This window comes from Ochotona princeps, chromosome 17 (assembly GCF_030435755.1).
Source record: "Ochotona princeps isolate mOchPri1 chromosome 17, mOchPri1.hap1, whole genome shotgun sequence".
NCBI classification, from domain to species: Eukaryota; Metazoa; Chordata; class Mammalia; order Lagomorpha; family Ochotonidae; genus Ochotona; species Ochotona princeps.
The window spans coordinates 39,798,531-39,823,059 of NC_080848.1; the positions used below are offsets into that span (position 1 = coordinate 39,798,531).

The 24,529-nt window shown below is 53.8% G+C and overlaps 1 protein-coding gene across 1 annotated transcript; it reads right to left on the minus strand.

Moving 5' to 3' along the window:
* Positions 1–620: 620 nt before the first annotated feature.
* TRPV1 (transient receptor potential cation channel subfamily V member 1) lies at positions 621–17,383 on the minus strand. Its single transcript, XM_058675805.1, has 15 exons — positions 17,097–17,383; positions 16,273–16,448; positions 16,048–16,200; positions 15,522–15,662; positions 15,077–15,375; positions 14,266–14,445; positions 11,615–11,773; positions 10,175–10,270; positions 8,456–8,526; positions 7,580–7,745; positions 7,197–7,263; positions 4,949–5,271; positions 3,538–3,665; positions 2,966–3,081; positions 621–915 (listed from the first exon to the last, which is right to left on the minus strand). Exons 1-15 carry the CDS (start codon positions 17,381–17,383, stop codon positions 743–745), a joined length of 2,535 nt encoding a protein of 844 aa, XP_058531788.1. The 3' UTR covers positions 621–742.
* Between the last annotated feature and the right edge of the window lie 7,146 nt (positions 17,384–24,529).

Consider the following 24,529-nt stretch of genomic DNA (forward strand, 5'->3'; position numbering starts at 1 on the left):
ATATATTCCATAAGCACACAGAGCCAACTAGCTGTTTTGACCCAATAACCAGCACCAAGGCCACACTCGATATGGCATGCACCTGTATATGTGTTTATTGGATGGATGACAAGATGGAGGGGGTGGAGACGGGTAGCACTGCAGTGGGCAGGACAATGGAAGATTACAGGGAAATTCTTACCACATGGCCATGGTTCTATACTTTTTCTGAGCTGCTACAATGCTAACGCCTGGGGACTCGAAGGCGTCACACACAAGGACGAAGCCACATGCCAATCTGCCAGAGCTGGGAGCAGGGCCCGCCTCCACCACCTTCACTGGCAAGAAGATGCCATCCCCTGCCCAGCCCACCCCAGGCAAGCCAGAGCACAAGCCAGAGAGGAAGGGGACACATGGCTATGTTCTCCCAGTGTGCTTCATGGGCTCTGTTCACCGGCCCTGGCAGAAACACAAAGCTGAAGAAAGCCAGGTCCCTGCTGCCTAGAGATTTGCCACTCCTGCCTTCTAGTAACATCAGCTAAAAAGATAAAGGTCAGGCCACTTCCTGCTGGGAGCTTCCTGCTGGTACCTGAGTGGTTGGAGGCCTCAGCCACGCACTCTCTCCCTGGGCTGGTCTGAGGAAGTCTACAAGCACACTGGGGCAGGCAGGGAGCAGGCCAGGCCACAGGTAGCGCTGTGGGTATCCCATGGACCACACACAACCCCCCACCCCAAGGCATCGACAGCGCCTGTGGGGGGGCCCTCATTTCTCTGCTGAAGCCACGGAGACCTTGAAGACCTCAGCATCCTCTGGCTTCAGGGGCCCCACAAAGGGCCTCAGGTGGACATCCTCAGGTGGGGCAGGGTGCCGATCTCGGGTACTGGTGTCCCTTAGAAGGGGAACCAGGGTGAAGTTCTTCCAGTTTCTCCCTGAAACTGAAGGGAAAATCGTCACCAGGGCCACAGAGATGGCCACACAACACTTACTCGCCACCCGCCCCAGGTAAACCAAGGCCCAGGCTCGTGGCCCTTACTGGCCTACCCGGATGGCTGCAACTCCTTCCTTCCATCACCCCAGAGGACCCATCCCCTTGCTTGGGATGCCATGAGAGCCCACTGCTTCCCTGCCGGGCCTCAGCTTCCCAAGCCCAGCCCTGACCCAGCTCTCAGGTGCTGACTCCAGCCCAAGGATCACCAGGATGGGCAGCAATGGCAAATAACATGCAGTGACCCTGGGCCTGAACTTCCAAGAAGCCGCTGACAGATGCCCAGTCGCCACCCCTATGGCCACCTCAGAGAAATCATGGCCACGGGCATGCTGTGTGTGCCGGAGCCTCTGCTCGGAAATCCACCCTCGGCTCTCACCACCCAGACTGGGGCTGTGATCCAGGCCCCTCTGCTTTGAGAGGGCATGCCATATCAGTAACTGAATGGACAACAGAGCCAAAATTCAGTATTTTAAATGAAGGTAGCAGACACCAGAGTAGCTGCAGTATATTATCTACTACACCCAATATAGCACTTAAGGGGCTGGTGTTGTGGTGCAGCGAATTAAGCTGCTGCCTGCTACACCAGCACCCCATATTGGAGCACTGATTTGAGACCCAGCTGCTCTGCTCTCCATCTAGCTCCCTGCTAATCCAGCTACGGAAGATGCTTGGGTCCTGTCACCCACATGGGAGACCTGAATGGAGTTCCAGGCTCCTGCCTTCAGACTGGCCCAGCTCTGACCCATGTGGCCATTGGAGGAGTAAACCAATGGATGGAAGATCTCGCTCTTTCTCCTCTTTGTAACTCTGCCTTTCAAATAAATAAATAAATTGAAAGAAAGAAAGAGCGAGAGAAGAAATAAGAAGTATTGATGAGGGTGTAGGAAAATCCAGAACTCCAGGTGCTGCTGGCAGGAATATAAAATAAGGCAGCTCTTCGGGGAAACAGATTGGCATTTCCTCAGAAAGTTAACTGTAGAATCACCGTATGAGCCAGCAGTCCTACTCCTACATGTGCACCCCAAATTCTTGAAAGCGGAAAATCAGGCAACATCTAGTCTGTCCACCTTCATAAGATTTTTCACAGTTGCCACAAAAGTAAGATCATCCACATGTCAGTCAACAGACGGATAAGCAATATGGGGTGGATCCATACAGAGGAATACTGGATAGGATTTTCAAAGCATCTCTGGAAATGTGCATCATGAAAACACTAGGCATGGGTTTCAAAATCTTTCGCCCCTTATTGTATTTTCTGTGAAATGCCCTTGTAATCAACCTGACATTACAGGCAGCTAGCTAGTGATTCCAACAATGTGAGATACATGGGACAGGCGAGTCCGTAGAGATGTTTATATAACAGCATGAATGAAATCAATGCCACGGAGTTGCACTCTTAAAAATGGTGAATGCTATGCGGCAGGTATTTTCCCACAAAGCTTTTAAGCTAAAAATTGACTTGAAAGAATCAGTGCTGAGTTGTCTGTTATGGACTATGTTTGTTTCATTTTTGAAGCTGTTTAATACCATGTTCACTACGACATGGCTGTTATTTCCCTCAGGGTTTTCTATTTCAAGTGTACACTTTCCACCCCCTCCTCACTCCTCCCCTGCACCTGCCCCATGTGTCCCCTTTAAGGAAATGTCACAGGCACCTGTCCACACCTGCCCTACCTCACACAGGTGTGATCACACACGTGGAGCATAAGGAACAGGACAGAGAAATTAGGGCAGCCCACATGAAGCAGTCTCTGGCCAGGATACTGGCTCAGCCACGTGCATGGCTACCCCGAGTGGGCACTGCACAGGTCAGAGGGCCTAGAGCTGAGTGTAGCACGGATGGTTGACATTTGGGGCCGCAGCAGCACTGGGTCCTATGAGGGTGAGGCAGGCCTGCAAGTAGTAGATGACCCTCAAGGTGCCACCTGCCCAATACTAGGCCCCCAGCCAAAGAAAGTCCCTCCTCCAAGGCACAGCGCCCACCCCTCACACCTCACCTCTGCCTGACCGCAGGGAGAAGCTCAGGGTACGCTTGACGCCCTCACAGTTGCCCGGGTCCTCGTTGATGATGCCTACATTGGTGTTCCATGTGGTCCAGTTCACCTCATCCACCCTGCAAGGTAAGGGGCACAGGTGCAGTCACACCTGGCTCCCCAGGCCAAATGGGGCCAGTCTTGAGAGCCCACACACCAGGATAGAGCTGAAGCTGGAGGGGTGAGGGAGGAGCAGGTGCAGAAAGAGGACTCTCCGCCCTAGCACTGAGGATTTGTGCACTCTCATCTGACCCAAAGGCCAGGGAATTATAAATGTTGGGGTTCCTGCTTCTGTCCCATGCTCCCCTTCTGGACACCTCCAGTTGTCCAGAAGTGAACATCTGGATCATGACAGCTGAGGTCCAAAGCGGATCGCCTGTGCCCACAGCAGAAGCCCAAGGATAGCAGTCGGAGAGTGCCTCATGCCCCTGACTGACCTCAGGAGGTCCTGAGAAGGAGGGCCTGGGCAGCCGCGCCTGGCTCCAGTGGGTCCCTCATGCCCACGCTTACAGCCTCGGTTCCAGCAGAGCTGTTACCTGAAGCACCACCTGTAGTCGTCCTTGCCGTCAGGAGTGTAGCCCACCTGCAGCAGCTTGCCTGAGCGGAAGGCCTTCCTCATGCACTTCAGGAAGCTCTTCTCTGTGTCCAGGATGGTGATGGCTCTCTGTAGGAAGATCCAAAGGCCCCAGAGGCTCACCCCCACGGCCCACCAACCTGTTCCACCTCCCAGCTGGACCTCCAGCACCCTTGAGGCAAGGTTTGCTTCCATAGCCTGGCAACCCCAAGGAAGGGGCTCGGCCTATCCACCCTCAGATTTGTCCACAAACAGCTTGTGCCTGCCAGGTCTAACTGGGGATTCAGACCCCTCCCTGAGAAGTTCACCAGGGGGCAGTGGAGAGTCACAGTTAAGCACAAGGCCTGGCACTATTCGCAACAGCCATGGTGGGAATGGAACAAGGCAACTGTCATCAGATGAACAGATAAGAAAAAGTGCAATCGGGACACTCTGCAGCAAAGTGAGTGGAACTGGAGGACACGATGTCAAGTAAAATAAGCCAGACGTGGAAAGAGCAAATACGACGTTCCTCCTCCTAAAAAACAAAGTTCAATCTGAACACAGATTCGAATGGTGATTCCTGGAGGCTGGGGAGGCTGGGGGTGGACAGAGGGAGTGAGGATCATGGCACCAGATTCGACTGAGGGAAAGGATGAGCTCCTACTGTCACACGGCATGGCCAGGTGACCAGAGCTCACGAGATTTTAGGAGCAAATAGTAAAAAAAAGAAGTGCCAAGGTCCTAACATTGAAGCAAAGGTGAGGAAGGAGGAATATTGAGGAACTGAATCTGACCAGCGCACGTTGTATAGGGGCATTGGCATCGCCCACATAGCCACCACACACACACACACAATCTTTGTTCGTCAAAGACTGTAAGTGATAAAAGAAGAAACCACCTGGACTTATTCACTAGCTGAGTGGCCTGAACCCCTGCTGCCCCTCTCGCCTCAGTGCCTCCACCTAAAAACGGGGCAGTGACCAGGGCCACTCCCCCAAAGCGGTTGTGAGGATTAAGCAAGACTCAGGTAAGTTGCGGAGGGTAACTGGGCCAGTACCTTCCTTGAGGAAGTTTTCTGATGATCAACTGGGGAAGCAGGTGCCGACCAACTGAGCTAGAAAGGGAGCCTTGTGAGCTGCTGCCAAGCCCAGGGTCCAGTGTTCACCCTAGACCAAATTCCTGGGGGACCCTCCAGCTCCCCCACCAAGCACACACCACACTGCAAACACCAGCTGGGCTCCTCTGACACCACTCAGTGTGTCACCAAGGGAGCCCACACAGAGGACACTTGGCAGACGCTGCTGGCCCAGGGCCTCACCTCCTGCAGGGCCCCTGGGCCCCGCTGTGTGAAGCAGCAGCCACTGCCCACAGTCTGCCCCAGCCCGGCCCACCTGCAATTTCCAGATGTTCTTGCTCTCCTGTGCAATCTTGTTGACCGTCTCGCCCATGAGCGCAATGAGCATGTTGAGCAGGAGGATGTAGGTGAGAATCACATAGGCCAGCAGCAGGATGATGAAGACAGCCTTGAAGTCGTAGTTCTCAGTGAACTCCAGGTCACCCATGCCGATGGTGAACTTGAACAGCTCCAGACACGTGGAGTACAGGCTGTTGTAGGAGCTGTCCGGTGACCGGCAGCCAAACCCCCGCCACCTGTGCGAGGTGGACTCGGCCGACGTGGAGCTGTTCTTACCGTCCTCGATCAGTGTCACCACCGCTGCGGGCCATGGGGCGGGATGGGGGCTGCTGAATGGAAGCCGAGACCTCAGGCCCCCTACCCTGCACTTCCCCTCCAGGAGTCTGCAGCCAGTATACTGTTGAGCCTTACAGACCGCTGTGTGAATTGCTCTCAGACACTGACATATCCTGGTCAGTCAACGAACCTTAGAAAAATTTTCTCTACCCTAGTAGTACAATAAAGTGGACAGTGTCTCAGAACTTATCAAGACCCTCAAGCAGCACCCTCAGAGCATGCTTCCCCCCATCAGGGTCTCTAAGGCGACATCACATGGCCATCTCCATCCCTGGGTGCTGACTGTGATAATATAGGGGGAAATGATGGGAGGAGAAGAGGGAGGGAAAGAGAGAATCCCTCTACCTACAAAACTGTATCATGGAAAATAATAATTAAAATTTGGGGGGGGAAAAAAAAGAATCACCCATTCTTCAAAACTATCAGAATACTGTCCTAAGACACCGCTTCATTGTAAGAACTGTGTCATCATCACCATCTGTTAGGAAAACTGTTAAGCAACATTCACAGATCCGTGTGTACAACATGACTGCAGCACAAAGGGACACATGCAAGAATCACCACGGGGTAGGAACACGGCTGGTGAGAAAGGGACAGAGACATGGTCTGCAGCCTCTGCTCCAAAATGACTTCTCGGTTACAGAGGCAAAGGCCGGAGTGCTACAGATCCTCCAAAACCAAGCAAGCCAGGTTAGCAACGGCAGCAGAAGCAGGACCGGCAGACGCCCACATGCTGCACTGCCGCAGGCCCACAGAGCTTCCCTGGACTTTTGCTCCTAGACACATGCTGGATCTGACCAGGAGGAAACATCAGGCACACCCAGACTGGGAGGCGCTAGACAAAATGCCAGGGAAGAGGGACCACGTTCCCCAAGAATAAAGGCAGCAAGAGAGGCCCAACAATGGAACAGAGCACATGGTCCCACATCCGCACTTTCCATAAAGGACCAGCGAGCATCATTGATGAAACTTCTAATAAGGGTTGTTGACTAGCAAACACTACAGATCAATACTGCTCTCCTGATTTTGATAATCTTGTCGTGTTTAGGTGACAGACTGCTGTCATTTGCAGGAAATGCACACTGAGTACTTAGCAAATAAAGGCTGGTCATAGGTCCTTACTCTCAGATGCTAAGCCTGGGATATACACATGTGTACAACCGTGTGTGTGAGTGTGTGTGCACGTCCACGCAGGAGACAAGAAAGCAGATTTAAAGGTGGTAAAACTTTGGAAACTCTGAATTTAAAAAAAAAAACACAGAGAAGTCATTTATACTAAGCCTGCAGTGCTCCTGTAAGTCTGAAATTAAGTCAAAATTAAAAACTGAAGAAACTGGGTCGAGGGTGATGGCACAGCCAGCTAACCTTCCACCATAATGGCACTGGTTTGTGTCCAGGCTGCACTACTTCCAATCCAGCTTCCTACATATGGTCTGGGAAAGCACCCGAAGTCCTTGAGCCCCTGTGCCCAGGTTTAAGACCCAAAAGAAGTTTCTGGCTCCTGGCCTCAGATCCCCTCAGCTCTGGCCACCGTGGCCATTTGGGAAGTGAACCAGCAGATGTAAGACCTTCTCTCTGTGTCTCGTCTTCTCTCTATAACCCAACCTTTCAAATAGAAATAAAATAATTTTTTTAAAAAGCTGAAAAAACTAAACCAAAAACTATACAACAGCACCCATTATCTACTTCAAAAACTGCCAAAAACATTTTTGTGAATCTTGTTTCCAGGTTTCTCTTCGATGTGTTCTGGGTCCGTGTGCTCTGCCGTCTGCAAACTCCCATCAGTCCACCCCTGCTGCCTCCTCCTCTGCCCAGCCCCAGCAGAGTCCTCAGTAAGCAGAGCAAGGCAAGGGTCCTGCCTACCTGCCAGCCCTGATCAGACCCATTACCTGTAGAGAAGCCGAACAAGAACACAAGATAGACGAACATGAAACGACACAGGTCCCTCAGGATCATCTGCAGGAGAGAGTAGGTTCATCAGAGCCATGTGCAGGCTGGGAGGGGCCAAGGTCATGGCCATGCAAGGTCATGGTCATGCATAAGCCCAGGGCAGAGTCTGGGGGGACAGTGTTATTGGGAAGCCCAAACTCTGGCTGTGGGGATGAGATAGAGGGAGAGGGACTGGTAGGCAGAGAGAACAAATTTCCAGGACCCCCAGACCCCACACCTCGGTCAAAGCCAGGTTGTTTGATTGCTAGAGCTGTCCCCAGGCATCACGGACAAGATGATCAGAGTCTGGGCCAACAGCACCCCCGACGCACACAGAACCCACCTTCTCGATCATGACGGCATAGATGCCCATCTGCTGGAAGCCACGGGTGTAGTAGAGCATGTTGATCCAGCCCAGGGCCAGGGAGAACACCATGGAAGCCACATATTCCTTGCGGTGGCTGAAGTACAGCACCACGGTGGCCAGCATAAACAGGGCCTGTACAAAACTGGGCGGGAATCATGTCTGTGGGACACAGGGAGAACCGACAGCCCCACCTACAAAAGGCTCCCAGTTGCTCGGTCTGGCCTTGCCGGGCTAGGGCTGTCCTGCTTCCTGGAGTCCCTGCATTCTTACTATGAGCAAGGTAGGCCCCCAAACTACCTGGGGTTGCAAAACTTTACTCAGCTCTACGTACAAAGCACAGATATAAACAGGGTGCAGACGCTCCCTTAGTGTACAACAGGGTTATGTCCTGAAAAACCCATCGGAAGTTGGAAACATTCTCAGTCAAAAATGAATTTCCTAGCCCGTGGAACCTGCTAGCTCAGCAGCGCCATCCACAGCTGGGCCTCGGCTGTGTGTCCACTGCCTCTGTTTAGCTTTACAGAAAGGTACCAGACATTTGAGCAGTGAACCAGGGGATGGAAGCTTTCTCTCTCACTCTCTCTTCTCTATCACTTTCAAATAAATAAATCTTTAAAAACAAACAGAAGAGGGCTCGGCAGCGTGGCCTAGTGGCTAAGGTCCTCGCCTTGATCCCATATGGCCGCTGGTTCTAATCCCGGCAGCTCCACTCCCTCTCTATCTCTCCTCCTCTCAGTATATCTGACTTTGTAATAAAAATAAAATAAATCTTTAAAAAAAAAAAAAACAAACAGAAGAGCTGGTTGCTGTTGGGACCTGCCTAATGGAGCCTGAGTCTTCCACATCACTTACAAAAGCATCTCGCTGTAGCTGTCCACAAACAGGGCCTTCATGGACGGCCGCCTCTGCAGGAAATACTGGATCTGCAGATAAACAGACGGGGCAAGAGCCCAGTGAGTGTCCACTGTGACAGCTCAATGGGGAGCACCCAAAGTGCTCCCTAAACAGTGGCTTAAGTGCCCTGTCGCAGCACTGGCTGATGAAGAGGGGACAGCAGGGGCCCTGCTAACATGGTGACACCATTGGACTCGGCCAGCAGCCATCTTTCCACACGCAAAGGGCAACTCCAGCTGCACCGAGAAGTAAAACCTGGGAGGAAAACCCTTAAAGCGTATTCAGATGTTACTATGGGGTGATGGGATTGCGTGGGTTTTTCTTGTTTTTGTTTTTGGTTTACTGCCCTAGTGGGTGCTTTTTATTCCTCCTTAATTTTCTCAAAGCAAGCCAACACAGTACAAATTCTTTAAGCCAGCCTGTGCTAAACTCTCACCAGATTGACCACTGGCCGCTGAGAGGACCAGGGCCTTGCGAGACAGTCCAGATCACACCTGCTGCTTTGAGCTTTATTATAATGTAAACTCCGAGTGGGAAAACAGAGATGGCTGTTTTGCAGAGATAGAAGTCTGATGATGTGGGACAAGTCCTTAGACATGAGTCCTTCCGTTGTATTTAGGAGGGTGGAGCTTAAATCAAAAAGATTGGGGGTTAAAAGCGAAAGTTATTGGGCCTCTCACAGTGGCCTAGTGGCTAAAGTCCTCGTCTTGCATGTACCAGGAACCCATATGGGTGCCAGTTCATGTCCTGGCTGCCCCACTTCCCATCCAGTTCCCTGCTTGTGGCCTGGGAAAGCAGTCGAGCAAGGCCCAAAGTCTTGGGACCCTGCACCCATGTGGGAGACCCGGAGGAGGCTCCTGGCTCCTGGCTTCAGATCAGCTCAGCTCCAGCCACCACTTAGGGAGTGGACCAGTGGATAGAAGATCTTTCTGTTTCTCCTTCTCTCTGTATAACTGACTTTCCAATAAAAATAGATAAATCTTTAAAAAAAAAAAAAAAAAGGAAGTTCTCTCAGAATCTGTGTTTGGATCTCTTGGTGCACGTCTCAGTTCTCACATGTCATAAATTACCTAGAAGTCACCAACAAAGCATAGAGCAGTGTTCCACACACTGGCCCCACATCCGGGAGACTGTGCCTCTGCTCACACAAGGACCACAGAATGTGCGGGTACACACTTTTAGTTCAAACCAAAGAGCTCCAGGACCCACGCAAAACTTCCCCCTCATTCTGAGCCTCAAAAGACTACTTTGGAGACAAGGTTGTAACACAGCATGTTAAGCCACTGCCTGTGACACTGGCATCACATATAAGCACCAAGCCTCAGCTGTTTCACTTCCCATCCAGTTCCCTGCTTTTATATTTGGAAAATCAATGGGAGATGGCCCAAGTGCTTAGCTCCCTGCACTCATGCAGGAGACCGCCCTCCTACTGTTGTGACTAATTTTTATACTGCATGGAGTGCCACGACTGTCTGCTGGCAGTACTGACCTCTCTGGGCTCAGAGGAATGCACTGGGCAAACAGCCCCCACCCCAGTGGTGAGTGCCTAAATGGCTCCCATCTCCCCACAAGGTCCTCTGGGCCCCTGCGGCAGGGCCACTGCCTGCATGGCAGATACACCAATGGGTCCTATGGCTTCCTATTTCCACGACTCACAGTGTGGGAAGGAATCCTTACCCCTCGGATAAAAAAGTAGACGCCCCCGGCTACAGACAGAATCTCTCCAACAGCTCGGAAATAGTCTCCCGGGATGTTCTTCAGCTTATACGGAGGCTGTGCGACACAAAGAAGTCCGTGACTCTACCCGCTGTCTCACTCACTCATTCAGCAGACATTTACCCGGTGCCAAGCCCTGTGATCCAGCCCTTCCCAGACAGGCACTGAAGTACAGCGGGTTAAGCTGCCGTGTGGGATGCCCACACCTGCTACTTGGAGCTTTATTGTAATGTAAACTCCGAGTGGGAAAACAGAGATGGCTGTGTTTGACAGATTCCTTGTGCTTCCGCTCCAGCTCCCTGCTGATTCACATTGCAGGCAGCTGATGATGGCTCAAACGTTGTACCCCTGCTATCTATGTACGAGACCCAAATGGAGTTCCTGGTCCTGGCTTCAGCCTGGCCCAGCTCTAGCCATTGTGGATGCCCCTTTGTGGAGTCTGACTCCCCAGATGGCAGCTTCTGGGTGCCACACAGAGCTCCCTTGGGATGCTCAACTGTCTCCCAGGCAATGTCTGCACGCAGCACTCCAGAGAAGAGGACAAAGTGGTCAAAGACACTAAGAGACCCATGTACTCAGCATCCTCCTGCTACCTCAGCCCACAGTGAGCACCTGGTCTCCCAGGTGGAGCCAGGGCCTCCCAGGGATTTCAGAGGGAAGGACTGTTCCCAAAACGTCTCCAGGAATATGCCATGGGCTCAGCCACAGTGATCTGGGGTGGGTTGACCATTGATGTCTTAGGAGCCCTCTGTCACCAGCTTGTCCCATTAATACAGTTCTCTTTTCCCCTCAGAAACAGTCACCCATGGCAGTAGCTGGTGCGTGTAAATGAGATTTCATCTAACTGAGCTTTGAAACCAAACTGATAGGCATGGCACCCTGGACGTCAAAGTGCAAAGTAAACGCCCTGAGAACTGAACAAGAAGGATTCGGTATGAAGATGTGATGGAGGCCTTGGCTGCTAGAGGAGAGGACTTGATTGGTCCTAGCTCCTCTTCAGGCATGGCTCAGAGATTGGCCCAAAAGCCCAAGTCCAGGGAATGAATAACAAGCAACTAACTGGGCCTGAGGGGAAGGACCAGCAGGTGGCCACAAACTCAGGGTTTAACTGCCCACCCAGCCACCCTAAAGATGCCCAGCCCCAGGGATTGGATTTCTAAGTCCTAACTCCTGCACCCTTCCTCAGAGTCCTCAGTGACCACACACTCAGCACATCTGGGCCACAAAGTTAAAGGACTGAGGTCAAGAACAGAAAGGGGGTCGGGAAGAGGGGAGCCCAAAGACCCTACCACCTCTCTACAGAGCCAAGAAGGCAGCTAGGAGTAAGACCTGGGGTTCTTTGGGAGCCGTCCCACCCCAGCCCGGCCCAGTCTTTAAGCCCCACCCCACCCCCAGCCGCACCAGGCCATCCACAGGCCTGTAGTAGGCGGCCGTGGTGAAGATGATCATGTACAGGCAGTAGACAAAGAAATTGAAGTAGAAGATGCGCTTGACGAATCTGTCCCACTTGTCCTGCAGCAGCCGGTTCAGTGGCTCCACCAAGAGCATGTCATGGCGATTCTAAAGGCAGCAGAGAGAAGAGAGGCTAGCTCCTGCCTCACAGCAGTGCCCCACCGACTGCACCAGCCTGTTGCCCCCCAATCCCACCAAGGTCAGAGGAGGTCTGGTCCAGAAACTGGTTCCAGTTCTTCTGGGGTTCACTGAGGAAGCTGCCCTCTGTGTCCCAAGGGTACCATGAATAGAGTGAAACTGGACAAGCCCTAAGCGCTCACTTAAGCGCCCACAGCGTTGCCCAGTGGTCTTCTCCCATTATTGCTCGTAACTCACTCCCAGGAGCCTATGTCCTGATTATTCCTGACATTGTGGAAAGAGGCTAGCTCAGGCAGAGTCCAGATGAGCCAAGGGACTCAGGAAGGAGACACAGCACCCTAGACCTGGGTGCTTGGAGCATTACTTTAGAAAGAGGGGACAGGTAAGAAGTGGCCTTTCAAAACAGTGGCAGGATGAACAATTCAACAAGTGACACTGAGACCTTCACTTGGGACCCAGCTCATTTAAATGCAATACCCACCCCAGGCCCATACAAGTCTGTTCTAGATCAATTAAAGTGCTGCTCATAGAAACTTGTGAAGCAACTGAAAAATGCAGAAGGATACCAACATGACAATCCTCCTAAGGCTTAAGAGATGGGCTGGTACCGTGGCACAGCAAGCTAAACCTCCACACCAGCATCCCATATGGGCACTGTTTTGAGTCCTGGTAGCTCCACTTCTGCTCCAGCTCCCTGCTAATGGTCTAAGAAGACAGTGAGAATGGCTCATCATCCATGTGGGAGGCTCAGAAGAAATGTCTATCTCCTGGCCTCACACCAGTCCAGCTCCAGTCTCTGAGGCCATGTGGGGAGTAAGCCAGCAGATGGAGTATCTCTCTGTCTCTCCTTCTCTCTCTGTAACTCTGCCTTTCAAATAAAAATAAAATAGATCTCTTTAAAAATATGTAAGAAAGACTAAAGTCACAGATGCTATAAAAGAACAAAAAGCTGAGGCCGGCATTGTGGCACAGCAAGTGAAGCCACGCTTGTCACATCAGAATCCCATATTGGAGTTCTCGTTTGTGTCCCAGCTGCTCTGCTTTCAATCCAGCTAGCTCCCTGCCAAAGCACGTGGGAGCAGCAGATGGTGGCCCGAGTCCTTGGGTCCCTGCCATGCATGTAGGAGATCTGAATGGAGCGCCAAGCTCTTGGCTTTGGTCCGGATCAACTCCAGCCATGGCAGCCATTTGGGGAGTAAACCAGAGGATGGAAGATCTGTTTGTCTCTCCCTCTCTCTATCTGTTGTTCAAACAAGTAAAATAACATTTTCTCTTAAAAAGAAAGAAAAGTGAATCAGTTTTACCCATCAAAATGAGACTGGGTCCTAAGCAGGTGATGCCAGCTCTTCTGTGGAACATGGCACAGCGATGATCTTATGGCAGAAAATGCCCTCCAAGACACGCCACCAAGTGACGAGCCTGGCTCTCCACTGCACAGGGCATGATGGCGATTGATGTGAAGAAAACCAAACTGCACATTCTTATAGAGTTTAGATAGATAGTTGCTGCTGCCCAGGTCCTGTGCTTCTGGTTTTTATAGGACAATAATCATCTTAAGGAAAACATTCAGTGGGGATGCACGAGACGATGTGGCTGCTGGGCCTGGGCCATGGGCTTTTCATGTGATTTAAAACAAAGGCTGGGGCCAGCATTGTGGCACAGCACGTCAAGCTACCACCTGTGATGCTGGCATCCCATATGCATGCCAGTTTGAGTCCCACCTGCCCCACTTTTTTTCAGATTTATTTATTTTTATTGCAAAGTCAGTTATACAGAGAGGAGGAGAGACAGTGAGGAAGATCTTCGTCTGATGATTCACTCCCCAAGTGACCACAACAGCCGGTACTGCGCCAATCTGAAGTCAGGAGCCAGGAACTTCCTCCAGGTCTCCCATGCGGCTGCAGGGTCCCAAGACTTTGGGCCTTGCTCGACTGCTTTCCCAGGCCACAAGCAGGGAGCTGGATGGTTTTGGAGCTGCCAAGATTAGAACCGGCGTCCATATGGGATCCCAGTGCATTCAAGGCGAGGACTTTAGCTGCTAGGCCACAGCACCAGGCCCCTGCCCCACTTCTGATCCAGCTCCTTGCTAATGGCACGGGAAAAAGCAGTGGAAGATGGCCCAAGTGTTTGGGCCCCTGCCACCTACATGGGAGACCCAGATGGCACTTGTGGTCCCTGGCTCTGACCTGGCCCAGCCCTGGCTGTTGTAGCTATCTGGAAGGCAAGCCAGCAGATGGAGAGTCCCCTTCTCCCCTCTGTAATCTTATCAAAACCCGGCTGCTGCTCCCAGGACCTGTGCATCTGACAGGCTTCTGCTATGCATGGTGACAATCACCCTAAGGGAAACCTTTGGTGGGAATGAATGAGCATGTGGGCTACAGAGCCCGGGCATTCCCTGGTGAGAGGCACAGCTCGACCAAGGGCAGGGCCTAGGGCCTGGGGTCCCCGGCTCGGTCACTCACAGGGGTCTCACTGCTACTGTAGGCGATCACCTCCAGCACTGAGTTCTTCTCACAAGTGTCAATGCAGGACAAGTCATAGAGTGAGGAGTGGACAGGCCCATAGGCCCACTCGGTGAACTTCCGGGACAGGTGGCGGCACTCGGGTTCCAGGATCTCCCGCTGCAGAATGTAGGCCAAGACCTGCCTCGGGGGGTGCAGGAGCCTGTCAGAGGCTGGCCAGGGGCCCCGAGCCTCCAGGCTGCTCAGAGCACCCCCCTACTCTTCAGCATCCCGGACCCCAGCCGCACATCACTGGGTCCCCACCTCTGTCTCATGCCTCTACCATGGCCCATTCTGGAAAAATCTCATGCCAGAAGGACAGAAAAAAAAAAATGGATACAAGAAATGAAACCAAATTCACAAAGCCAGGTTCCACTATCCTAATAGCAGAGGCTCCTACAGAGATGACTTCCAGGATGCTCCCAGGCCTGAGAAGCCCCACCCACCAAATGCCCAGCAATGCCTACCCCACCCTCCAACGGGTTTTCTACAGTGTCGCCCACAGGTTCCTGGTTTTGCTTAGGGCTGCCAAGCTGTCCCCTCAGGACTCATCCATGGAAGACATCAAGACTTCTCTCTCCCTAAGCTCAACCTGTTACCCACCATATCCCTTTATTAGTGACACTCAGGAATGCCCATGCCCTCCAGGGTAGGCACTGCCCACTGCTGGATTTCTCTGACTCATGCTTGGGAGACAAGGAGCTGGGCACTGCACGCACAGTGATAGCAACGCAAGGCATACCCCACTGAGTGATCCAGCCAGCTGCCTTACCCCAATCTTTCCACTCCCGGCGGCCAGGGCCAGCGGCGTCAGCCCCTTCTTGTTGGTGAGCTCCTCCAGCTTCAACGTGGGGTGCAGCTTGGCCCCCAGGATGAGGATCTCATTATACATACTCGTCACGAACTTAGTATTGTCAGCCGTGTTGTCAGCTACCTCCACCAAGGCATGTAGCACTGTGTTGCCCACTGAGTCCCTGGCACTGATGTCTGCCGGCTGCCAGGAGTTCTGCAGCAGGAACTTGACAATGGCCAGCTGGTTGGTGCATGCTGCCAGGGACAGGGGTAGCTCACCTGCAGCCAACACAGGGCTAGCAGTGACCTTGGGAATGAGGCAGGTGTCTCTGTCACCATCAGACTTCCAACTCCCACCATCTCTGCCCCAACCTCCCCTTAACAAAAATCAGAAAGTCCAGTGTCTGCCCCCGTGGTCCCCCTACCAAAGTAGAAGCCAGGCCGCCCCTTAGTCTTCTTGAAGAAGTCTCCGTTGGCCGCAGCCTGCACGTCTGCTCCATTCTCCACCAGCAGGGTCACCAGGGCCATGTTCCGCCTCTCAATGGCGATGTGCAATGCCGTCTGGCCTGCAGAGGGCACTTGCTGTGGGCTTTGTAATCCCAGTGCCCAGGGGCAGGCTGGAGCTATGCAGAAAGCACCTGATGACTGCCCACTACCAGAGCCCTCCCTATCTCACACCCCACCCCCAGGCCAAGGTTCCCCCTCTGGTACCCAAGGGAAGGCCTGAGGCAGGAGTAGACGGGACACCAACTCAGCAGGGAACTCTTGGAGCCAAGCAAGGAGGCTACAGGTACCCAGGAAGAAGACAGAGAAGCAGGAATCACTGCCCCAGGAATGAGGAGCCACCAACCCGACAGCTGGGACACAGAGGGAGGGCGCTAGGGCAGTCAGGAGGCCCAGCCCTCCGGGTCCAGGTGTGCCAGTGGGCCTAGCTGAGCCGCCGCCCCTTACCCTTGTAGTAGCTGTCGGTGTAGCTAGCATTGACGAAATCCTTCAGACTATCGGTCTGCCGGGCAATTTCTAGGAGCAGCGGAATAGTGTCGTTCTGCCCACCGTGCAGGTTAAGCACGGCTTTCAGCAGACAGGTCTTCCCAGTCTCCGGGTCTGAAAGAGAGGAAAGTGGGTGGGTGCACAGGGACCCCTCCCAGGGCGCCAGCAGCAGGTGCTTGCGGTCACCTTTGAACTCGCTGTCGGTGAGGCGCTTCTTGCTCCTCTGCAGGAAGCAGAGCAGGCTCTCCAGCTCCTGGCAGTTGTTCTGGGCCACGGCCTCGAAGATCCGCCTGCGGTCATACAGCTTGTGGGGCCTCTCGGCAGCACCACCACCAGCAGTGACTGAGTCCTGGGACAGCTGCCTGGGGACCCGACAACACCCTCGTCACATCCCCTGAGGCCTCCAGAGCTTGTCAAAGGGATACAAGACACACCCAAAGGGAGAAAACACAGAACACAAAAGCCAGACCTCGGCCTGGGCTGGCATCCAGGAAACTGGTGTAAGAGGGGGCCAGGAAGGGGGTGGGCATATGATCCTGTTTCGTCCCACCCTACTTGGAAAGTCATCACCTGTCTGCCTGCCTGGGAGTTGGGGGCTCTGGAGGCCACAGCTTGGACCTGACAGGAAGCAGGGGCTTGGCTGCCAAGTCCAAATGCAGCCCACACTGACCCCATCCTGTGTGCCAACCCTGGCCTTGAACATTTAGACGTGAAGCTCATGTGTCAGGGTCTACTGAGTGTTCCAGGCCTGGACACCTGGCAGTGACCTGGCAGCTGGGGTCAGCACACACACCCACATGGGCCACCATGTGTCCTGTAAGGTCTCGTGTGTGCATGACACTAGGGCAGACCACCTGCAATGGCCCCCTCCCCTCTGTCATCAGCTCCCCTAGTTGCATGACCTTTAGCCCAGCAGCCAGACCACCCCAGGGACTCTCCATGATTGGGATTACCACCAGCAGAGCCAGCTGGGATCCTGGCAGGGAGAGGGGCTCCAGCCACAGACTTACCTGGCACAGGTGGGGCCATCACCAGACCTCTGGACAATGACCACGGAGCTGATGGTGATGGCCGGGCAGAGACCTAGCTCGCCTTCCTCATAAGAGCAATCCATAGGGGACGCCTCCTCAGAGTCACCCTTCCCAAAGAGCCGGCTGCGGCTCTTGGATGTGGAGAATATGTGGGGCTTGGCCAGAGGTGGCCTGGTGCTCGACTCTCCCTCCAAGAGGTCCGGGCAGGTGTCTTCTGGGAGAGGGTCCTCAGACCCCCCCAAGTCCAAGCTTGCCCCTTTCTTCATCCTTGCTGGGTCCTCCCTCAGTGGTCTGGTTCACAACCTGTGGGCAGCACCAAGGCAGGGGTTTGCTCCCAGCTCCAGGATCATCCTGATCCCACATGCCCTCCTTGCCAATGTGCCTAGGAAGCAGGACACCCCAAGGACCCAACCAGCTGCCAGCCTGACCCCCCAAGAGCTGAAGTTTGGGGGACTGTACCTCTCAGCCTAGGGACCCCAGGGATGAGCAGAGCTGCAGATGCACAAACTCCTGACATCCACCTGTAGGGATCCAGGCAGAGGAGCCCCCACGGCAGAGTCAGTGGATTCAGGGGTGACAGGGGAGGGGGGGATGCCTGGGCTGGATGGATTCCTGTTCCTCTCTGGGCTCAGCTACCCCAACAGCAGAGTGGGGAGGAAAGAGTACAGGGAACAATAGGAACGGCTGTCACGGGCAGGCTGCGTCCAGGGAGGAGCAGGCTGATGAGGATGACTCAGCCCTGAAGAGCCGAACGCACCGCGTCCCCAAGACAGGGAGACACCCACTCTGCATGGCCCTCCTGTGCCACGTGTGCACCTGCCACCAACCATGGGCACAGCTGCCTTTGCCATGCAACCTAGTGGCCAGACTGTCCCCTTGCATGTGTGTGTGGAGGGGAGGTGAGGGTGTTCATTGTCGTGAACTTAGTAGGTCTCGAGCACCCTAGGCCTGCACTTCTGGGTATTCAGTGTTAGGAAGTTGTTGGCTCCTGTGGGCCCAAGCAGTCATAGAGGAGTGGGCAGCAGGGCCAGAGCAGCAAGCTGCAACCTGAGCTGGCACTGCCCGCCTCATACCCCAGTCTTCCTCCCCATGCTTTTCCTTCACCTGCTGGACACCCCCACTCCCAGGCACCCAGGACTTCCCATGCACCCCATCCCAGGAGTCTTTGCGCCTCCACATGGGTGTTTTAGCCTTCTCTCCCTGCCCACTCCCTACCAAGTCTCATGCCCCCGCCTCTTAGGATTCAGTACTATTGCCACCCCCTCCATGAAGCCCTCCATTCCCTGCACTTGTCATGCCCTCTCCCCACTGGAGCATGGCCTATTCATTGTCCGCCCACCCCTCAAAGGTCCACCGTGTAGCTGAGAGTTTCTGTTGTATGTTTTAGCTTTTGTTTATTTTTATTTGAAAAGCAGAGACAGAAAGATGGATCTCCCAGTTGCTGATTTGCTCCCCAAATGCTCACAAGAGCAGAAGCCTGGAACTCCATCCAGGTCTCCCCTGTGGATGGCAAGAACCCAAGCACCTGCTCTCTCCCAGGGTGCACGTTAGCAACAAGCTGGGATGGGAAGTGGAGGCGGGATTTGAACCCACACACTCCGATCTGGAACACAGCTGTTACAAATAGCATTTTAACTGCTGCACCCAACACCTACCCTGGTTTAACGACTTAGGAGTTGCTGCCTTATCTCCCACAAGCTTGGGAGCCCCTTCCTAGCCAGGAATCTTGCCTAAGTAGGGGGTAGTGAGGTTTCAGAAACAACTGGATCTGCAAAACAGCCACAGAAAGTATGGGCAGCTTCTCCGGTCTCGCACTTTCTAGTCAAAGTTCAGGCTGCAAGAACCTAGAGTGCAGGATGTGGGCAGGGCAGGGAATCGGCGTTGGCCCGATGCCCAAACCCACAAGGAAACAAAAAAGCTGGCCTTACAACTCCACACCTCCCCCCACCCAGAGCTGGCATAGACAGCCGACTTCTAGCCCACCTCCAGGAGCGCCTGTGGATCTGCTTTTGGGAGGCCATAGTGTCTTGGATTCATCCGCTAGGTGGTCAGTCTGCAGCAAGCAGTGTCCCCAAACCTAGGTAGCCCCACTTCCCGCTGCTACCCCACTTGTTTATCCCATCGTGCATGTAGTCAGCTGAGTTCTCCTATAAGCCTAGTCCCAAGTCATGCTGGGAGCAGAGAAGAGCCAGCCCTGATTTGCAGCAAGAGGCAGGTACTGGCCAGGGTAAGGGGACTCCAGGGGGGATCAGAGAGCTGAGGACAGGCAAGGTGGCCTGGAAGGAGGCCAGTGTGGACTGGAGCTGGAAAAGAAGGCAGGACTCCCAGGACATGGCTACTGATTGGGGAGGTGAATGATACTGGATGGGAAAGGATTGAAGGCCAAGGGACAGAGAGTAGACATGATTAGACAGACAGGAGGAAGCCACAGGTAGCTGTAGAGGTGTGGGAACAGGTGTCCATCTGTGCTTCCAGAACATAACTTCTTGCAGGGGACTTGTCACAGCAAGGGGAGCCTATTGTTACTCAAGGCTCAGAGGCTACAGAGCATAAAGGCAACAGAAACATACCGGCAGGTGCACAACACCAAGCAGACACTGTTCTGAGTGTTTTGCATGCGTTCATTGGCCCTCACAGCCTAGGAAAAGCTATATGCTGTTTGCCTAGAGTTGCCTATTTAGCCAGACAAGGAACCTAGATTTGATCCCAGACAGCCTGGCTCCAGGACAACTTTGGGATTCCACCACTACTCTGTAAGGCTTGGAGTTCCTGCCTAGCCCCTAAATTCAGTCCCAGACCCCACACCAGAGCCTGGGGGTCAATTAGACCAGGAATTTCCACCCCAAGAGCCAAGGCATGAGTCCCACATTTGGAGCACCCTCCTACTCCTACAAGTGCACACCCACAAAGCAAAATAAGAATAAGATGTAGGCCGTACCTGGCTTCCTCAAGCGTATCTGTGGGACCTCTGGGATGAACCTGGCTACAAAATCAAAGGCAAAATAACCCCAGATCGACAAGTTGCACTGAGTCTGGCAGGAGGGCGCCCACCCTCAGAGGCCTCCATGACTTTCCTTTGGGGTTCTTAACTAGAGGTTTTGCTTCTGTCTCTGACCATTCCCAGCGCAACTAAACCCAGTACAGATGGAACAGCCGCACTCCATTAGCCATCCATCCACACTGGGAACCAAACAACTCTCGTGGCAGGGCTGTTCCAGGGGCTGAGGATTTGCTCTGGGCTAAGGAGGAGAAGCAGGGACAAGATGGCAATCACAACCTGGCCACCATGAACCCCACAGCCACGCACCTGTCACCACGGTGCACTTGTCAGTGATGGAGAGATTTCCAGTCAGGATTCAGGCAGACCCTGGCAGAGATGAGGGTTCTCATTTGCTCCAAATTCACGGACTCAAGGTTGTCCAGAGAAAATGGCCTTGCCCACCCGCAACCAGTTCAGCCTCTGGCTCGTTGTTAACTCCATCGCTGGAAAGGACACCGCCCACCCTCTGGGAGAAGGCTGTCTGTGCTCACCCCAATCCAGTGAGACCTCTGGACTGTGCACTTCTGCCATTCCCCTCCGTTCTGCCCATGCATGCCCTGGGGCGCCTTCTCCTCCCTTCCCTCGACTCAGAGAGGCCAGGACCAGCCCTGCACACCCACATCCCTCCTGCAAGATAAGCAGCTCCAAGGGACAGTGCACTAAGAGCACAGCCCAAGACGGGAACATAGAACTCGGCTGTGCAGCCAAAGTGGGCGACACCCCAGAAAACCACCAGGCTGGGTAGCAGCTACAGCCTCTGCGCCAAGGAGGGCTGCCGCGCAAAGAGCAAGGAATATCGACTCCGCCTAGCAGGAACCGCTGCTCACCACTCACCAGAGCTCACCACTCACCAGACCTAGTGCCTTCCAAGCTCACAGCTGCTGCCATGATCCCAGTTTAGAGATGTGTTCACTGAGGCTTGCCTGCCTGCTCAAGGTCTCATGGCTGGAAGGTGGCAGGAATCAGCTTGTGGCAGCTACCGAGCCACCCACCCTAGCAGTAACCATCCGCTTTGGCCACCAAGCATCAGAAGGGACTCACCAGTTAGGCACAGGCACACCCCAGACCGCTGGGTGCTGGTGAGCTGGAGGCAAGTGCTACTTGAAGGCAGGGCTGGACTGACGCGGAAGAAGCCTGGCCTCCCTGCCTGGGCGAGGGTCCCGTGCCCCTCCCTGGGCCGTGGCCGCTGGCGCTGGCAGGAGTGGGCTCCGGGAGCCTCCGGCACTGAGCAAACATTTCCAGTGATGGCAGCAGCTGCTGTTGCTGCGGCCGCGATTCCCAGAGGATCTCAAAGCTTTTCCCATCGTTTTTGCCCTGTTTCAGAAACCACTCAGCCGCTGCCCCTCCTCCAAGCCGTGCCAGGGCCGCACCGCACTCAGCAGACGCACACGGCACACAGAACCTAGCCCCAGCTCCCAGGGCGGGAGGGCACCGCCTTGGCTCTAAAACGCCCACCATTCCCACAGGTGCACTGCTGGAGGTGTCAAACCCAGGTGCCTGAGCTACTTGGTTTTCCAGAACAAGCGGGCATAGGAGGGTCACATTATCTAACTTGCTGTTTAGGGAAATATGCAACCTTGAACCAGCCCCTGCCCATCCCTCTTTTATGGCCAAACCTGGGACCGGGATTGGCCAGGGAGGGCATGGGCAAGGAGGTGTCCCTCTGGATCTGCCAGGACCCAACGTATCTCACCTGGGCCTCCCCAGAGAATCCCAAAATTCAGAAAGACGTGAGTGTCCATTTTTCTCACTTAACCTAGTCCCATCCTAGATGCTCAGGGAATAGAGAGAACCAGAGGACTAGATGCTCACCCAGAACCTGGTTGACTGGCTGGGAGAAATTGGAACTTTCTGGGGGTACACACAGGCTGTGGTCCCCAAGACCCGGCAGCCACCAACCTTACAGCTACCAGAGAGAACACAAAAGGACTCCAGAGAACCACAGGTCAGAGAACCAGAAATGAACCGCCACATACCAGGAAGGCACGCAGTGACCCTCCCTGGTGGCGCTGCACAACCTGTGAGTGGAGACAGCCCCTCCGTGCTGCGTGCCAGTGCACAGAGCTTCCCCCACCCTGCGCTCCCAGGCCATAGCCACAACCTAGAAGGAGAGCAGAGGCTGCCTGCCCACTCCCCAACCCACACACCCCATTTTATAGGTGAGTGGGCTGTGACACTGGGCACTTAGACAGTGACCCAGGGGCTGGGGGTAACAACCAGGCCGATCCCACCATGCCACACCATGTCACTTGTTGAGACACCTTGTTACTCGGGCTATTTTAGCTTCAATGAACAAGAACCTTAAAATTTACTTTAGTGTGATAAGACAGCTTACACAGAAAGCACCTTACTTGCCATTTTTAGGGCGGCTCTGGCATGAAGCACTCCATATTGCTATACAGTCCTCTCTAGAACTTATCTCATTGTTCCAAACCAAAACTCTCCACCCATTAGACAACTGCCTGTCTGCCACCTGCCCCCTAACCTCCCTGCAGCCCCTAAACAACATTCTGTTCTGTCTGCACAAATTCCACTATTTCAAAATATATATTTATTTTACGTGAAAGACAGAGTTTCAGACAGGGAGGAAGAGACAAGGAGACAGAGAGGTCTTCTATCCATTTAGTTTATTCTCCAAAGGGTAGGAATGCCAGAACTGGGCCAGGCCAAACCAGGAGCCTGGAATTCCATCCAGGTTTCCCACGTGGGTTGCAGGGATCCAAACACTTAGGGTGTCTTCCACTGCTTCTTCCAAGCAGGGGGCTGGATCAGAAGTGGAGCAGCCAGGGTTCAGACTGGCACCAATGGGGGACACTGGCATTGCAGGCAACAGCTTCACCATAGCACCACACCAGGCCCGTGAATTTAACTGTTTGGGGAACCTTCTAGAAGTAGAATCACACAACCCTGTCCTTTGAGGACTGGCTTATTCCTGTTGTATGGTGGCCTCAAGGCTCACCTGGAATCATTTTCCTTCTAATCATGTGGGCAAGAGCAAGGTCCCCAAACCATCCCTTTCACCTCCAAAGTGACGCGTGCCTCCAATGAAGCCGGGACATGTCTCCAAACCTGCCCCTCCTGTTCACAGAGCCTTAGACACTAACAGCCTACAGGACTATCACGTGGGCTCTGGGGCCTGTAGGGGAGACCGTCCACTTCAGTCCCCCACCTCTTGGTCTCCTGACTACCTCTCCTCACCAGGCCCTCCCCTCTTTTCTGCCTTTACCCGAGCCCCAGTCTGTGCTTCATTGCCTTATCAGAACTGCCCAGTTCATGAACTCTGGGAAAGCCCACTGAGAGGAGAGTGCTTACAAGGTGCCTTCCAAGCCAGCGACTTCTCCACCCAAGGGTCCGCCCCAGCCCTGGCTCCCTGCACCTGCTGGAGAAGACCACAGACCCCTTCCCTGAGTGTGGCTTGAAGGGACCTCTTCCCTCCACATTCAGCTTGCCCTGAGCACTCCCTGCCTGCACAGGTCTCAGCATTTTTCTGGTTATCAAGTTCAGGGAGCTTTGCTGTCTCCCAGCTTCCCTTCTCAAATCTCTCTCTGCGGCTGAGGGTCCCAGGGCTCACCTCCAACCCACCTTCTACCTGGGTCCCCGGTCTCTGTCTAGCTCCCCCATCACTGATCAACAGTCCTCAGTACCATGCTGGCTGGGCCTCTTGTCTCTCGGGGTCCCCCATGTATGAAGAGACCAGCCTGCCACCTCACACCCGAGTCCACAGTCCCATCTCCATTCCCATTGTAGCTCAGCTTCTCCTGTTCTCAGGATACAACCTCTTCCAGGCCACACTCATAGCGCCTCCATACACACTGTCCCCCTGCCCTATTCCTCCCCAGCCTGCTCACACTATCCACCCCATCAGCCCTCTGAACCCACCACTGAGTGCCAGGTGGGACTATGGGTGCTGGGAAGTAAAAGCTATCTTTCAAGTCCCTCTTCTCCCAACATCCTCCAAAAACCCCCATCTCTAACCTCCTCTAGAGAGCTCCATATGGCCACTTCCTGTGGCAACAGATGCTAGGACCACCATGACCACAACATTAATGGTTACACTGATAGAGTGGACCTAGCACGGTGCCTTGCCCAGAGTAGCAGGCAGGCTATATTGGCATGGCTTCATCTGAATGGCACCTGCACAGAGTGGTTTTACCAAGACTTGTGATACAGCAGTGGCAGGGACAAGGTCTACAGGTTGAGCATGGTTGAGATCAGTGTGCTCTCCTGGGCCATAAGGTAAGACATCCTATTATAGGAGTCGGTGCCATGACACATCAGGCTACTTCTCCACTTTCAAGTGCATGCATTACATATAGGCACCAGTTCATGTCCCAGAGCTGCTCCACTTCCATCCAACTCCCTGCTAGTGTGG

What these genes read in the sequence shown, in the direction of transcription:
- TRPV1 (XM_058675805.1), bottom strand. Translation starts at nt 17,383, where the DNA reads ATGAAGAAAGGGGCAAGCTTGGACTTGGGGGGGTCTGAGGACCCTCTC. An exon ending in AGCTACAGCGAGATGCTTTT is followed by an intron (nt 7,746 to 8,455) that starts GTAAGTGATGTG and finishes ATTCCCGCCCAG; the next exon opens with TTTTGTACAGGCCCTGTTTA. An exon ending in AGAACATCTGGAAATTGCAG is followed by an intron (nt 3,666 to 4,948) that starts GTGGGCCGGGCT and finishes ATCTTCCTACAG; the next exon opens with AGAGCCATCACCATCCTGGA.